At 37.3% G+C, this 16,794-nt stretch overlaps 1 protein-coding gene across 15 annotated transcripts in view; it reads left to right on the forward strand.

Annotated features, from left to right (window-relative positions):
• Positions 1-16,794, forward strand: part of CACNA2D1 (calcium voltage-gated channel auxiliary subunit alpha2delta 1) — a 545,949-nt gene that overhangs the window by 408,763 nt on the left and 120,392 nt on the right. For all 15 annotated transcript variants that reach the window (XM_055420634.2, XM_055420636.2, XM_055420637.2 and 12 more), the window contains 3 exons: positions 1,075-1,144; positions 3,355-3,405; positions 6,637-6,736. In XM_055420634.2, coding sequence (XP_055276609.2) covers positions 1,075-1,144; positions 3,355-3,405; positions 6,637-6,736 — 221 coding nt within the window. The remainder of the gene's footprint in view (positions 1-1,074; positions 1,145-3,354; positions 3,406-6,636; positions 6,737-16,794) is intronic.

Genomic DNA, 16,794 nt, shown 5'->3' on the forward strand with positions numbered 1-16,794 from the left:
ACAGCAAGGAGATCAAACCAGTCAATCCTAAAGGAAGTAATCCCTGAATATTAGTTGGAAGAACTGGTGCTAAAGCTCCAATACATTGGCCATCACATGTGAAGAACTGACTCATTGGAAAAGACCCTGATGCTGGGAAAGACTGAAGGCAGGAGAAGGGGGCAACAGAGGATGAGATGGCATCATCAGCTCAGTGAACATGAGTTTGAGCAAACTAAAGGAGATAGTAAAGGACAGGGAAGTCTGATGTGCTGCAGTCCATGGGATCACAAAGAGTTGGACACAGCTGAGTGACTGAACAACAAAAAGTACTGAATCTGAAGTTCCAGTACTTTGGCTACCTGATTGGAAGAGCTGATTCATTATAGAAGACCCTGATGCTAGGAAAGATTGAGGGCAGGAGGAGAAGGGGGTGACAGAGAATGAGATGGTTGGATGGCATCACTGACTCAATGGACATGAGTTTGAGAAACTGTGGGAGACAGTGAAGGACCAGGAAGCCTGGCATGCTGCAGTTCCTAGGGTCACAAAGAGTTGGACATGACTTAGTGACTGAGCAACACAACAATCAGGTTAAAAAATTATGCTATTTTGTGATAACAATCCAAGAAAAACAGTCTTTTTATAGACCAAGATAGTGTAACATTGAATGAAAATAAAAGGATCAAATAATTTAAAGTACAGTTTTCATTAGTGGCAAATAAATTTTCTGTTAGTAGAGAGGAAAGAAAATGTATATTTTCTGGACACTTGGCGAAACATACTCATGGGCACTCTGAACATCCCTATGCCTACAGGTTATTTCTGAAATAATATGAAAAAAAATGGACTTAAGCCAGTTTCTTCTGTATTGCTATGTTGTTTTCCATTTAAAAAAGAAAAAGATTAAAGGCACAGAAAACTCTGGTATCTCCCATTTTAACATTGCTCTGGATAAGTGGAATGTGTCCTTAGTGCTTTGTAACTTTTAAAAATGTTACTTTCTAGATAATACCTAATATTTTGGTTTCAATTCTCTATTTTAAATTTAACTTCTCTTGTCCTTTCTAATTTTTTGTCTCTCTTTTTTTAAAGCTTCTCCATGGGTTGATAACAGTAGAACTCCAAACAAGATTGACCTTTATGATGTACGCAGGAGACCATGGTAAGAACATTTGGGTAATAATGAAAAGATAAAAAAGACAAAATAGGTTTTATTTCTTTTTCTTTCATTTTTTGGTATAAAAGTTGGAGGGACTCATTGTATTATTAGTGTTAGTATTGTCTGATTATTATAGAGCTCTATAATACATTTTTTTCTCTTCTATACATTTGTATTTTCTATACACTTCTACTTTTAAAAATACTTAAATGAAAATGATGAGTTCAGTAGGCACTGATAATGAATATTGTTGAACTGATTCATCAAATGCATTTGAAGTGGACTTCCTTTAAGTTTTTAGTTAATGTCATCTCTAAATCTCGTTTAGCTTTTGGGGATTTCTAGTGAAATACTCCCACTTCCTTGTAGTAGGGCTCTAACAAAGTGTCCAGATACAGTAGACGGTAGTTTGCCTCTGGCAGTGAATTAATGAGAACTAGCCCCAAGGAAAGAGCTACCCCTAGTTATAGACATATTGCTTAGGTTTCATTTTTCCAAAAAGAAAGTTTAATTGTTCCTTCTAAAGAAACTCATTATCCTAATATATAAGTAGAATACCAAAAAAAGTAATAATTACCCTCATTGGGAAATAATTCTTAAACTTATGTATTTAATTGATTTTTTAAATGTATGTCATGTGTGGCTATATATTTTTTAATGGGTATGCATGTTATTATACAGTATACTGCTTTGTAAGCTACTATTTCATATCAATACCGTTGAGTACCTTTTCATGAGAAACACACTTAACATTTTAAAAGAAAGACTAAATGGTAAGTCATTTTAAAAGTCCCTTTTTAATAGACATATAGGTTATTTCTCACTTTTTGTTAGGATTCAGACAAATTCTAAGACACATAATGGTCAATTCAAAGAAATATATTTAAAGCTTTTTAAGTGCTCTGTTAAATGTCCTGGTAGCAATTTACATTAATACCAACCATGTATAATATTACCAGATGCTATTAATCCACATATTATTCTTGTTAATATTTCTCCAAGTTAGTGGCTATGGAGCCATAGGTTGCTGAATGAAGGCAAACCCTCTGGCATCATGTGATTTAGGTTCAGGAACCAGTTGTTTTGGCAGAAAATTAGAAATTAGGTCCCAACCAGAGGAGACAGATGAAATTCTGTCCTCTCATTTTCCCATGGAGACACACGCCAGGACTATTTGTCAAAATGCTAGACATGAACTAGATTTGCCTTTCATTGAAATAACCCAGAAACCCTGCCATTTACCTTCTGATAGAGAAGCAAACTTGAATGCAAGCTAAAAATTCTGTTCCATGACCGTATAATCTGAATGTTGTCTGAAAGCTAATTGGCAAGTTATCTGGAAAGCTTCTGAGAAGTTAGATTTAGAGTGGTGAATGATAAGTAGAACATTGAGTTCAGACTCAGGTCTTTTTGTTAGGCAGGCCCTAACAAAAGCAGGCCCCTAGTTCCCATCAGTGTACAGACAGGCACCATAAGCTTTTGGGATTATTCACCTTTAGTTAACTTTATGTATACAGTCACTAAGCTATTCTCCTAGAGTTTCTTTTCATACACAGAGAATCTGAATCTATTGGACTGGGGTTTAGTGTGACAATCAACATTTTGAACTGACTCTCCAGATGACTTTTAGATACTGTAAAGTTTGAAAACCACTACTTGAAACTCTTGGAAATAACATTATATATTGCTCTGTTTCTAATTACTTTATTGTCCCTTTGTATACCCTTGTATTGATACTGCTTTTTCACATTCCTAGACTACCTATTTATTTTTGTGGGAATTATGTGTGTATATTTAAATTAATGACACAATCTTATTATTTATTTTTATTATTCCTTAGAGTGAGTTTTGAAAACTGTGGTCAGTAAAATGGAATTTAGGATAACTTCTTTCCACCCTTAGGGAAATACTCTTCCAGAAGTTAATTTCTCGTACTCCTAGTATTAAAGCACGTGTCTTATTCCTTTGTTATAAATACATGTAAAATGTAATTTAAATATTATACCTCTGATATCTCTATTATGTTAAATATTGAGTTTTTAAGTTGATGTTGCTGAATCGTGAATTAAATAATATTATCTACCCAGATAGGAAGGACATAGAGCCATGCTTGGAAAATGTCTCAGAGATCAGTAAATAGCAATTCAACAAATATCAGTGTTTGAGATTTTACAAGAGAAAAAAAAATACTCATTTGAGTATTTTTGTTTCAGGTACATCCAAGGAGCTGCATCTCCTAAAGACATGCTTATTCTGGTTGATGTGTAAGTAGTTAAACATACATTATCTTTTATATACTGAGACTATAGGAAGAGTTTTTGGTAGCAGTAATAGTTTGAGACTAGAAATAGGTGGGGAAGAAAAAAAACCAAAGAATAATTATTATGACTTTGTCTGTATCCAGACAAAGAAGTCAAATTAAGACAGTAACAAAACAAACAAAAATTCTCCTGTTGAAAATGAGAGGATCTTTATCAGAATTGAAAATTATGACTTGGTTCTGAAGTCTAAGCTTTTGGAAAAAGTATTAATTTGCTTCCAGTTTTTCGCTTGTTAAATAGTATTAAAGTACATGTTTGCTAAAACCAATCAGTTTCTGCTACCAAAAATGTAGAATTGTTTAGATGGCACTTAATCAGTATTGATCCAAATATCTTTTAGGGATTGATCACAAAATAGATTACTACTAGATACATTACACATCCATACTGGAACTTTCTCAAGGGAAATGCAGAAATACAAGAAAAAAATTCATTAGTTTTATATTGGTTATTTATTTGTCACATTGTTTCAAGTTAGGTATGTGTGTGTAATCTTCCAATAAGATTGACATTGAAATTTGAAACTGTGGACAGCGAGAAGACTATATCCTGACAAGAAGATTCAGTTTTTAAGAGCAATACTACAGAATTAAAAACATGAGGTATAAAAGCTTTTATTATTTTCCCTGAGAGAAAAAGATTATATCTTCATCTGTTCTTTACTTCCCTGGTGGTGCAAAAAGAATTTGTCTACAGTGCAGGAGACGAGTTCAATCCCTGCATCAGGAAGACCCCCTGGCAAAGGGAATGACAACCCACTCCAATATTGCCTGGAGAATTCCATGGACACAGTATCCTGGCGGGTACAGTTCACGGAGTCACAAAGATTTGGACATGACTGAGCAACTGACACTTTCACTTTCATCTGTTCTTTGCCATTGGAAGTAACAAAATTCCATGTTTTATAGGCAACTAAATTAATTTCACAGGATATTGTCAGCATTTGAAAATTTCTCCATTATAACCTGAAGTAAACAAGTTTAAAATCTTATAATCTTGCCTGAGAAAGAGAAGATAATTGAAGTCAACAAATATAACTTAAATATTAAATTTCATTTCATTTGTTAAAATGAGTTTAAACTTCATCTTTTTAAGTTAAATTATTATAGATTTTGTATATTTGCTAATCCTTGATAGTCTTCTGAAATATAAATCTAATGGGAATGCAATATGTTCTAATCCTATTGGATATATGCTAATGTCCAGACATAATTTCTTATATTAAAATATTTAGAATGCATAAGGTCCACTAAAGTTAAAAATAAATGTGCATGAGGTTGTAATGGCATTTTAAAAAATTATTTCAACAGAACTAAACTGAGAGTATCTTATATACAATGTGATGATATAGAGACAAAGATTATTAAGACACAGTTCCTCCTCTCAAAGATGATTCAAATGTATTAGTGAAATGAAACCATATTCACAAATAACTTAAAACAATTACAGAAAGTGCGAGATATGAAGATGACACAGCACTGAAGGAATACATAGGTGAGAGAGCACATTTCAATTTGAAGTGTCAGGAAAGACTTCATTAAGGAGATAAAATTAGAAATGAATCCTTACAGCTAAGATTTAACAAGGCAGGCATGCAAAGGAGAGAAAGAGTGGAATTTCAGGTGGGAGAATTGATAGAAGCAAAGTGACATTGTTGAGAACATCTAGAGGGAGTATATAGAAGGTGGAGGTAGGAGAAAGAGAAGACAGTGAAACTTTCTGAATGCAAGGCTTTTAAGATTCTGGAATGTTTCGGAGGTAACTGTTTTGTAGGTAGGGCTTCCCTGGTGGCTCAGTGGTAAAGAATCTGCCTGCTATCAGGAGACACAGGTTCACTCCCTGGGTCGGGAAGAATCCCTGGAGAAGGAAATGGCAACCCACTCCAGTATTCTTGCCGGGGAAATCCCATGTACAGAGATCCTGACGGGCTACAGTCCATGGGGTTTGCAGAGTTGCCAGATACGACTTAGTGACTAAACAGCAACATTTTATAGATAACAGAAGTGGATGAAGATATGCTGCCAGAATTTTCACCTGTTAGCACGAGGCAGAGAAGGAACTAAGAGATGAATGGTTGTTACTCTGGCTCTGGATCTTGAGGTGGTAAACACAAAGCTAGAATGGAAAGAGGATGGAGAGAATACTGTAAAGTACACTAAGTGAGCGGTTGTCTGAATGGGAAGGAAGGTTGAGAGGGAGAATGAGATTGAATGACTGAGATCCAGTGTGGTTGTTATCAAGGACATATGTAGGAAAGAAAAATAAGTTTTCAGACTAATGTGTCATTTTGGACATTGAACCCATAGTTCATTTAACAAACAGCTAGAAAAATAAAACTGGGGAAAAGTTGGGAGCTACAAAAGTGAATACAAAAGATACAATAGTGAAAGTTAATTGCCCAGTTGCTAGGAAAGATTGAAGGCAAAAGGAGAAGGGGGCGGCAGAGGATGAGATAGATAGCATCACCAGTTCAATTGACATGAATTTGAGGAAACTCCACGAAGACAGTGAAAGATAGGGAAGCCTGGCATGCTGTATTCCATGGGGTCACAAAGAGTTGGATATGACTTAGTAAATGAACAACAGCAACAAATTGCCTGGAGATGAGCCACACAAATAGATGAGGTCATCCAGGATCATAAAACATGTAAAGACAAGATAAATGATGGCTAAATCCCTGAGAATATCTACTTTAGGAATAGAACAAGGCATTGTGTTTACAAATCTATTATCAAATTCTTATGCTGCTACATAATAATTATTTAATCAAGTCAAATAATGGGCTCTTACGGCAATTACTGCATTTTATTAACCTCTGTAGGCCTCACTTCTAACTTGGGTAATAAAGCTGATATTCAGTATATATTTCTTGAAAAAATGAATATGCCATGAGTATCTGTAGTTTCTTAAAATTATCACTTGAAATGTAATTTTCATCGTTGTAATTAGAAATAAATACATTCTGATGCTTGTAACAAAGAAAGACAAAATTTCTTGTAATTTATCTCTATTTGGTATCAAAAATAGGACTTTTTCTAGTACTGATATTTTAAAGACAAAATTATGTTAATATTATATAGTGTCAGTGCATAAGTTGCATTTCCTTAGGGTGTCTGATGTTGACTAAATGCATAGTCATTAACATGTGTGGATCCGTTTTTTGTTTTAAAATAGGAGTGGAAGTGTTAGTGGATTGACACTTAAACTGATCCGAACATCTGTCTCCGAAATGTTGGAAACCCTCTCGGATGACGATTTTGTGAATGTAGCTTCAGTAAGTATATGATGATTGCATTTTTGTTGAGTTAAATCTGCAATTTTTATCTCTCTCTGATTTTAAGTGTCTGATTGTGTTTTGTCATAGATGGGATGAGATATTTCTGGTCCTGTTACAAGGCTGTCTTACTAAGTTGTTCTCTCTTGTTATTCATTCTCCTATAATTCCACACCAAGGTCCTTTCTCAGTGTTTGTACCCATGGAGAAATGATTAAAGCAGTGAATATGAAGGGAAAACATTATACATATATTCTCTTTGACTCAGAGGAGCTTAAAAAGCTGACACGCACCCCTGTACTCATTGATGTCATTGTAACTCCCAATAAGTATTGACTTTGCAGTATAATTGTAGGACTCTTTTCTGTTTGTTATAATTCTCAACTTTCACACTGGACATATGTCCATAATGTAGTATGTTTTTAAAGTTTATTATTATTATTAACATGAGAACTAATAGATATTTGAATGTGCTTTCTTAAAAGTCTTATTTCCAGGAACCATTTTAGACCTTCTTCTCGTAAGTAGAGAGCTTTGAACTCTGAAGCAAGTAAAGCAGGATAGAATGAATGTTACTGTATCTCATTTTAATTCATACTGTTTTGGCAGAAAATTTCATGACTCTGCACTGGTTGATTTAATTTCATGTTTGAAGTGGTTATATTCATAGCGATGAAAGTGAAAGAAGAAGTAATTATGGTGAGGTCATTTTGTATTGAACATAAGAGAATGGCTCTGTCTCTGAAACCACGTGGGACAAAGTTAAAGCAGGTGGTTTATAGTCCGTTTACTCCCTTCACTGGAAGGGCACCACTGGAAGAAAAATGTAGTCAAAGGAACTGAGTTAATCTTGTCAACCAGAGCCTCAAGTAGCTAGATAAATTGTTTACTAAGGGGAAGACAAATTACTTTGAAAATGGTTTTAGCAGAATATCCCTAGCTAAGGGTAACATAGGGCTTCCCTTGTGACTAAGCTGGTAAAGAATCTGCCTGCGATGCGGGAGACCTGGGTTCAATCCCTAGGCTGGGAAGATCCCCTGGGGAAGGGAAAGGCTACCCACTCCAGTATTCTGGCCTGGGAATTCCATGGACTGCCTAGTCCATGGGGTCACATAGAGTTGAACACAACTGAGAGCCTTTCACACACAAGGGTAACATAAATAGAACTCTAAGATCAGTGTGGCAAGATGGCTTTAAAAATACCTAGTAGGTAATATAACACTCTGGGTAATAAACTGGAAATATTTCATGGTTTAAATACTCCCACTATACGAGGAACCCTTCAAACCTCTTTTGAGACTTATTTCATCTGGCCCCAGAAGAGTGTCTTCGATACAGTAAGGGAGGATCTGGTTTATTAGTTTTCTAAGAGTACTTAACCAGAATAACGCAGACTGAGTGGCTTAAACGGAAGAAATTTTCCTCTCTCAGTTCTGGAGGGTGGAAGTCCAAGATCATGGTGCCAGCAGGGTCAGTTTCTCCTGAGGCCACTTTCTTGATTTGCAAACTGCTGCCCTCTTGCTGCCATTTCCTTTTGTCATCCCTCTGTGCAGACTGATTTCTCTTCTTCTCCTTATAAGGACACCAGTGATATTGGTGTCATATGCTCTTACCCTGATGGTCTAATTTTTTTTCCATGTGTCCCCTCCATCTTTTTAAAAAATTTATCTGTTCTTTAACTGAAGGATGATTGCTTTACAGAATTTTGTTGTTTTCTGTCACCTCTTTAAAAAATTACCTATGTTTACTGTTACATTTGGAGATAGTATGGATTAGGACTTCAACTTACGAATTTGAGGGGAAAACATTTCAGCTCGTAACACCTAGGAACTGCCCTCCATGCCCAGTTCTTTCTATGTTTTATCTGAACAGTTACAGTCCTTTAGCTTATCCAAGAAAGTATTATTCATTCAGTCATATCTGAGACCCCATGGACTGTAGCCCACTAGAGTTCTCTGTCCATAGAATTTTCCAGGCAAGAATACTGGATTGTATAGCTGTTCCCTACTCCAGAGGACCTTCCCAACCTAGGAATGGAACCCAGGTTTCCTGCATTGTAGGCAGATTCTTTACCATCTGAGCGACCAGGGAAACCCTAGCTTGTTATATCCTTGATATTATTAGTAAAGTTTGATATTGCATAAGAGCTCTGATTAATGTTCAGTTCAGTCGCTCAGTCGTGTCCGACTCTGCGACCCCATGAATCGCAGCACGCCAGGCCTCCCTGTTCATCACCAACTCCCGGAGTTCACTCAAACTCACGTCCATCGAGGCGGTGATGCCATCCAGCCATCTCATTCTCTGTCGTCCCTGTCTCCTCCCGCCCCCAATCCCTCCCAGCATCAATCTTTTCCAGTGAGTCAACCCTTCATATGAGGTGGCCAGAGAATTGGAATTTCAGCTTTAGCATCAGTCCTTCCAATGAACACCCAGGATTGATCTTCTTTAGAATGGACTGGTTGGATCTCCTTGCAGTCCAAGGGACTCGCAAGAGTCTTCTCCAACACCACAGTTCAAAAGCATCAATTCTTCGGTGATCAGCCTTCTTCACAGTCCAACTCTCACATCCATACATGACCATGGGAAAAACCATAGCCTTGACTAGACGGACCTTGGTTGGCAAAGTAATGTCTCTGCTTTTTAATATGCTATCTAGATTGGTCATAACTTTCCTTCCAAGGAGTAAGCGTCTCTTAATTTCATGGCTGCAATCAGCAGCTGCAGTGATTTTGGAGTCCAAAATATAAAGTCGGACACTGTTTCCACTGTTTCCCCATCTATTTCCCATGAAGTGATGGGACCAGATGCCATGATCAGTCATGTCTGACTCTTCAGTCATGTAGGGAGGCCTGTCATGCTGCCGTTCATGGGGTCACAGAGTCAGACATGACTGAGCAACTGAACTGAGACATGTTTATTACAACTGCATTGCAAAGGTGTTAACAAAATGTTATGTTTGGCATAGCAAAAGAGGAAATTGTAAAAACATTAAATTCAGTACAGATTTGGCATATCAAATGAAATTTATATAAAACCAGCAGACATTAAATATGATTAATGTCTTAATATGTCTTCTTCCTGATTCTTACTCATGGATTCCAGTGTAAATGGATTTAGCTGTGACATGATCCCAAGAAACACAACCACTTAAAGGAAGTGAGACAAGGAAAGGAAGGAAACCAATTAAAGCAATTTAATGGAACTCAATCCTATTAAAGTCATCTTTCCTTTTGTGTCTGTTGATATTTGCTTTATGTATTTAGGTGTTCCTAAATTGTGTGCATAGTTATTTACAAGTGCTATATTCTTTTGTTGAATTGATCCTTTTACCATTTAAAATTTCCTGACAAGGTAACCATTGTTTTTTTATGAATGGATACAGTCTTGTGCCAGGACATCAGTGGACTTCATGCCATGGTTCAAAGTGTAAACTGCATCTTGATGGACAGCATTTTAATTCAAAGACTGTAATCTCCAAGTTGGAGCTTTAACATATAAGAGACTATCCCAAATTTTTTTTTTTTCCAGACTGGCAGTTCCCAAGTGATGCATTATATCATAGACCCAGAGGATTCTGTGGTCATTTCTTTGTTTTTGGACCTCCTTTACCATAAAATAGATTGCTTGATTTGAAGCGAGATTATGCAACATTCTATAATGATAACCTTTCATGATAAATCAGACAGTTCAGAGGATTATCTTAGTGGATGAGGAAATGTAAACAGAAAAAGGAATGCTTAACTGAAATATGTATCAATAACAAGTAAAACAAAATTGACCTTACCCCATTCCAGAATTATAAAGACTGGTTAACCTATTTGATATCAAGTTGTTAAATGTCTTTTTGAAGAGTAATATGTGTTGAATTCTCAGCATTGCATAATTTCCAGTGGGTTGGCCATTCACTAGTGGCAATAGGTATACATGCTATGTGAGAAAAAGCCTATATTTTTAGGTCCACATAAATTCCCTCTGTCTCTGCTACCTGGTTATTGCATTTATTGCGGTTTCTACATACAAAGGCTGGATGACTTCCAGTGAACAAGTCCTCCTATCCTCCTCATTATTTAGTACCTCCTCTGTAATGAATGTCCAGTGGTGATTGATTTCAAACGGACATCTGCACATTTGATGTCTGCTCCCATAGATCCATCCTTATGCTTCTTCTCCAGAACTCTTTGGGGAAGGTCTTGCAGTCTTGTTTCTTCAAGGGCTTTGGCCAACCAGCAAAGCCATTTGCCACTGTGCAAGAGTCCACATGTTTTCTTATCTCAGTATGCTTACTCCTTCACACCAAGTTAATGCCCAGGTGGGTTTTGCCTCAAAATCTATCAACATCCATTCCCTGGCATGTTCTCCCACTATCTCCTGATTCATATTAAACAAATACTGCATCTCTTTTGTTGCATATTCTCTTCTTCAGTTACCCTGGAACAGAGACTATTTTTCCAGGTAAGCCATGTTGAGACCTGGTCTGTTTGTTGCCTAGAACCATGAGGAAGATGAGCTCAGATCTTGAGGATAGCAGGCTTCATCATGTATGGTCTCTAGCATGGAAAAACTACTATGCTGTAAGGGAAGAGGTTACTTCTGCCTATTCAGCGGATATAGGGGAACCTGGAAGTTCAGTGTTCTCAGTCCTATTCACTGGATGTCGCCATTCTCCTCTTAGGGTCCCATCCTGTGTCTATCGGTGTCCTCACTCTTGCATAGAATCCTGCCATGTCTGTGAATGTGGCCTCCTTTACAATTATGTCACTTTCAAAAGCAAATTCTGTGCCTCTTTCTCGCGCATGTTGACTTGACATCAGGGCATTAGGTTGTCTTTATTGGCTGCTATATGTCTTCAGGCTTTCACACTTTGCCCTTAGTTGATAGTTAGCTGATCTGAGGTTATCATTTTTTTCAGTGATACTGGAGAGGGTTGCCATGCCCTCCTCCAGGGGTTCTTCCTGACCTACAGATTGAGTCAAAGTCTCTTATGTCTCCTGCATTGGCAGGTGGGTTCTTTACCACAAGGGCCTCTTGGGAAGCCCTTAACAACAACTAACCAACCTCAAGTCCTTATGATTACTATTATCACCATATTTCTCAAATACTCTCTTGTGATCTATATTGTTGTTCTAGTTACTGCAGATTAAAAAACACCTCTGAGGGGTTTTGCTCCATTTATCACTGAGGCACAGCCAGTTACCAGTGGAATATTTGTTGCCACATGGCTGGTGAATGATTTAATTATTTGGATCATCCCATCCTGATGATCTGTTTCCTAATATTTGTGCTAGTATCAATTTATATTGACTTTCCTTTGAAATAGTTCATGAGGTAGGATTCAAGTACAAATGGCTTGTATGGAAAGTAATTCTGGGAAAGATTTAGACAAACGTAAGAAATAAAACCAAAAAAGAAGAGAACTAATACACAATGGACTACCAAATAAGTTACCACTCAGAGTGAATAGAGCTAATCTTCAGAAATTCTGAGAACCAATGTAGATTGCATGAATTGAAATTATTCTTTTTCTCCAAGCGGACGATATGTTAGAGCATTTGAAGTTAATGATGGCTCCCAAGGAATGTTAATTTCCTAGTGTTCCCAGGCCACCCTGGGCACAAGCAGAAGGCTCCCAGAAACCTTGTGCAGTTAAATTTGGGATAACATGTATGGGAATATGGGTGGGGCACCAGTAGCATCTACTTAGGTTGAAACTGAACAATACTTTTAAAAGTATGTTTTAAAAGATTTCCTGACTAAACAATAGAAATGAATTTGAATGAATTTTATGCTTTCAACATTTAGCCAGCAACTAATGATTCTTCCCTAACTAAAATAAAGAACTTAGATGGAATTGTGATTGACCTTTGCTTTTCCTGAAAATATTATAGTTGTCAAATGTGTGTTTCTTTAAAGAGAGTTATTAACTAAGTTCTTTTGAAACAGAATTACAAGATGTTTCCTTGTGATCTCTGTTCAGTTCAGTTCAGTTCAGTCACTCATTCGTGTCCGACTCTCCGCGACCCCATGAATCACAGCACGCCAGGCCTCCCTGTCCATCACCAACTCCCGGAGTTCACTCAGACTCATGTCAACAGAGTCGGTGATGCCATCCAGCCATCTCATTCTCTGTCATCCCCTTCTCCTCCCGCCCCCAACCTTTCCCAGCATCAGAGTCTTTTCCAGTGAGTCAACTCGTCGCATGAGGTGGCCAAAGTATTGTGATCTCTGTGAATCAGGTTAATACAGACTTTACTGATGCATTGACAGCTCTCTGACAGCTCACAGTAAATCCTTGCTGGGGCATGCTCACATGATGTAGCTTGAATATGTGACCAAAAGCATGTAAGTAAAGTGAATATGTTGCTTTTAAAAAGAACTCTGCCTGCATGTGATATGGAAGTAATGTATCTCAATATCTCAGATTAAAATTACGGAAATATCTCAGTTACATATTTAAAAATAGGGGAGAAGAGTGATATTAAAAGATGTACAATTCGTGCAAGTTCTAAGGTGAATATTGCAAAAAATATTTGGAAGATGAAGTCATAGTGATTTCACTCTCTACTCCTGGAGAAATTTATTAGTGGTCTTAGATCCTAGTATAATGGCTTGTTTGGTTGAGGTTCATTAGTATAACTTACTTTATTTTAGTGGTTTATGGCTTTTATTTACCATGAGGAGATACTTTTGTCAACTATACACTGATTTTTTATTAACTGTATATTTTTGTTTGCTTTTGTTATCTGAGAAAAACAATTAGTATATCTTCAGAATTGAAAAGTCACTAAATGATAATAACATCATATTATTCCAGATATAGATTTGTTCTTCAGAAAATAAATACAAACAAGATCTAAAGTAGATATTTGTTCATTGTTTATCCAGTTTATGTATTAATCTTCAATTTAATCACATCATAGTGAATTATTAATTTTTCTTAACACTGCTTATGATGCAGGGAGTGTTTTTAATAGTTACTCATTCGACTCTACAACAACCTTGTGAGGGAGATAATATTACTAACCTAAGCTTTATAAAGAAATAGAAAATGTAGTTTGCTATTTCCATTGTATTCTCTTGGCCAAACTCTGTTAGCCTTTGCCCTGCTTCATTTTATACTCCAAGGCCAAATCTGCCTGTTACTCCAGGTATCTCTTGACTTCCTACTTTTGCATTCCAGTCCCCTATAATGAAAAGGGCATCCTTTTTGGGTGTTAGTTCTAGAAGGTCATGTAGGTCTTCAGCTTCTTCAGCATTACTAGTTGGGACATAGACTTGGATTACTGTGATATTGAATGGTTTGCCTTGGAAATGAACAGAGATCATTCTGTTGGGGGAGTTTGAAATTTCCTTGGTTCTGTGTTGTCGCAACAAAAATTTGAAGCAATAGACGGACCAGTGTTAAAGCTCCATGTTACAGCTCCGTTTTATTTAGAAAGTAAAGGAAAATACATCCTCGAGGCATGAGGGCATGCTGACCCAAAAGACGCAAAGAGAAGACAGTCCCCTGACTCAATTTTGGCTCCTCTTTTTATATATATTTTTCTTTTCCCCCAAGCCTGTCCTATGTAAATTGAGCTAGCCAGGAGGGCTGTTTGTTTTACCTGAGTTCCTCACTCCGGTCCTCAGACCTTGCTTTGTACTATTTTTTTCAGGGTTTTCCCTTCTTTGTCTTTTAGCCACCACCATTTTGGACTCCTTTTTCCTATTCTAACGACCTAACAATTCTGTCTTTTTGAGATTGCATCCAAGTACTGCATTTCAGACTCTCTTGTTGACTATGAGCACTACTCCTTTTCTTTTAAAGGATTCTTGCCCTCAGTAGTAGATATAATGGTCATATGAGTTAAATTCACCCATTCCAGTCCATTTTAGTTCACTGATTCCTAAAATGTTGATGTTCATTCTTGCCATGTCCTGTTTGACCACTTCCAATTTACCTTGATTCATGGACCTAACATTCCAGGTTCATATGCAATATTGTTCTTTACAGCATTGGACTTTACTTGCATCACCAGTCACATCCACAACTGGGTGTTGTTTTTCCTTTGGCTCCGTCTTTTCATTCTTTCTGGAGTTATTTCTCCACTGTTCTCCAGGGGCATATTGGGCACCTACCGAGATGGGGAGTTCATCTTTCAGTGTCATATCTTTTTGCCTTTTCATACTGTTCATGAGGTTCTCAAGGCAAGAATACTGACGTGGTATGGCATTCCCTTCTCCAGTGGACCACATTTTGTCAGAACTCTCCACCATGACCTATCTGTCTTGGGTCGCCCTACACTGCCTGGCTCATAGTTTAATTGGGTTAGACAAGGCTGTGGTCCATGTGATCAGACTGGTTAGTTTTCTGTGATTGTGGTTTTCATTCTGCCTGCCCTCTGAGGAATAAGGATAAGAGGCTTATGGAAGCTTCCTGATGGGAGAGACTGAGGGGGAAACTGGGTCTTGTTCTGATTGGCTGCTCCATGCTTGGTAAATCTTTAATCCAATTTTCTGTTGATTGGCGGATCTGTGTTCCCTCCCTGTTGTTTGACCTGAGGCCAAACTATGTTGGAGGTAATGAAAATAATGGCTACCTCCTTCGAAAGGTCCATGTACACACTCAGTGCCCCCGACCCTGCAGCAGGCCACTGCCAACCCACACCCCGCTGAGACTCCTGGACACTCACAGGGAAGTCTGGGTCAGCCTCTTGTGGAGTCACTGCTCCTTTCTTCTGTGTCCTGGTGCACTGAGTTTTGTCTATGCCCTCCAAGAATCTGTTTCCCCAGTCCTGTGTAAATTCTGGTGGCTCTATGGTGGGAAATGGCAACCTCCTCCAAGAGGGCTTTTGCCACACCAGGTCTGCTACACCCAGAGTCCCTGCCCCTGTGGCAGGCCACTGCTGACCCATGCCTCTGAAGGAGACACTCAAAACACTCAAAAGCAAGTCTGGCTCAGTCTCTGTGGGGTCTCCTGGTGCTCAAGGTTTTATTTGTAGTAGCTTTTATAAGGGAGAAGCCAGGATTGGAGAATAGCCATCTTCATTTGTTAGTCTAGATTTATCCACAAAGTTATGTGACTGTCTCCTGAAGGAAATTGTAAAATAAGTTTACTAATTTTAGTGCATATCTGATGTATTTAAGTAAAACTCCCAACTATTAGAATTCTTAGAAATTAAAAAGTAGAGTATGATTAGGTTATAAAAATGAGGAGAAATGCTTCTTTTAAATCTAAATTTATTATTACTTTTGAAGAAGAAAATTATTTGTTTTGGTAGAGGAATTCTTTTAAGAAATCTGCTTTATTTTGACTTGAAAAAGCATATATGAATTGGATTATTATAATTATAAATAAATTCTTAGACATTGTATCTGGATTGTACCTTTTGCTTAGGTATCTTTTTATAAATTTATTTACTTCCTTTATCATATGTCCTCTTGTTTAAGTCAAACTACCTAGATTGTTATTTGCATTTATATAATATTTAATGTCAAAAATATCAACCTCATAATTTAAAATAAATTCTTCAGTTTTATTAGTTAGGTGAAAATAAAATACCTGAAAGCAATACCTATAAAGAGAATTAATTCTTATGCAACATTTGGGTCAAAGGAAAGTGAAATCCTATTCCTGTCTTTAACAGATAGGCCTTTCTCGTTAAATAGAAATGTAACAATCTAACGATGCAGAGATTCAACAGGAAATACAACCTACTAACACAGTTATAATCTCCTGGACTCTGTGTGTGTGTACACACACAGATGTGCCTGTATATGTTTTTCTTTCTGAAACTATTTGAAAGTCTAAGAAAGAGATATTTATAACTTTCAGCTTTTGTAACTTCAGGGAGGCATAATAATGAGGCACTGAGGAAACACGGTAGTGATTCTGTAACTTTGACAGTAATCTTCCCACAAAGCCGGCATGCGTTTCTCTTCATCCTCATACCTGAGATCATGTCTGCCATCCAGAATTAGGATGCAATTTGTATGAACGCTACAAATTGTCTAGGCTACAGTGTTGCCTAGAACCACCAGACAGAAAAATCAAGCAGCTTCTCACCTTTAGGCTTATATAT

This window comes from Moschus berezovskii, chromosome 3 (genome assembly GCF_049115385.1).
Source record: "Moschus berezovskii isolate FMDL1 chromosome 3, NW_MosBer_1.0, whole genome shotgun sequence".
Taxonomy (NCBI): Eukaryota; Metazoa; Chordata; class Mammalia; order Artiodactyla; family Moschidae; genus Moschus; species Moschus berezovskii.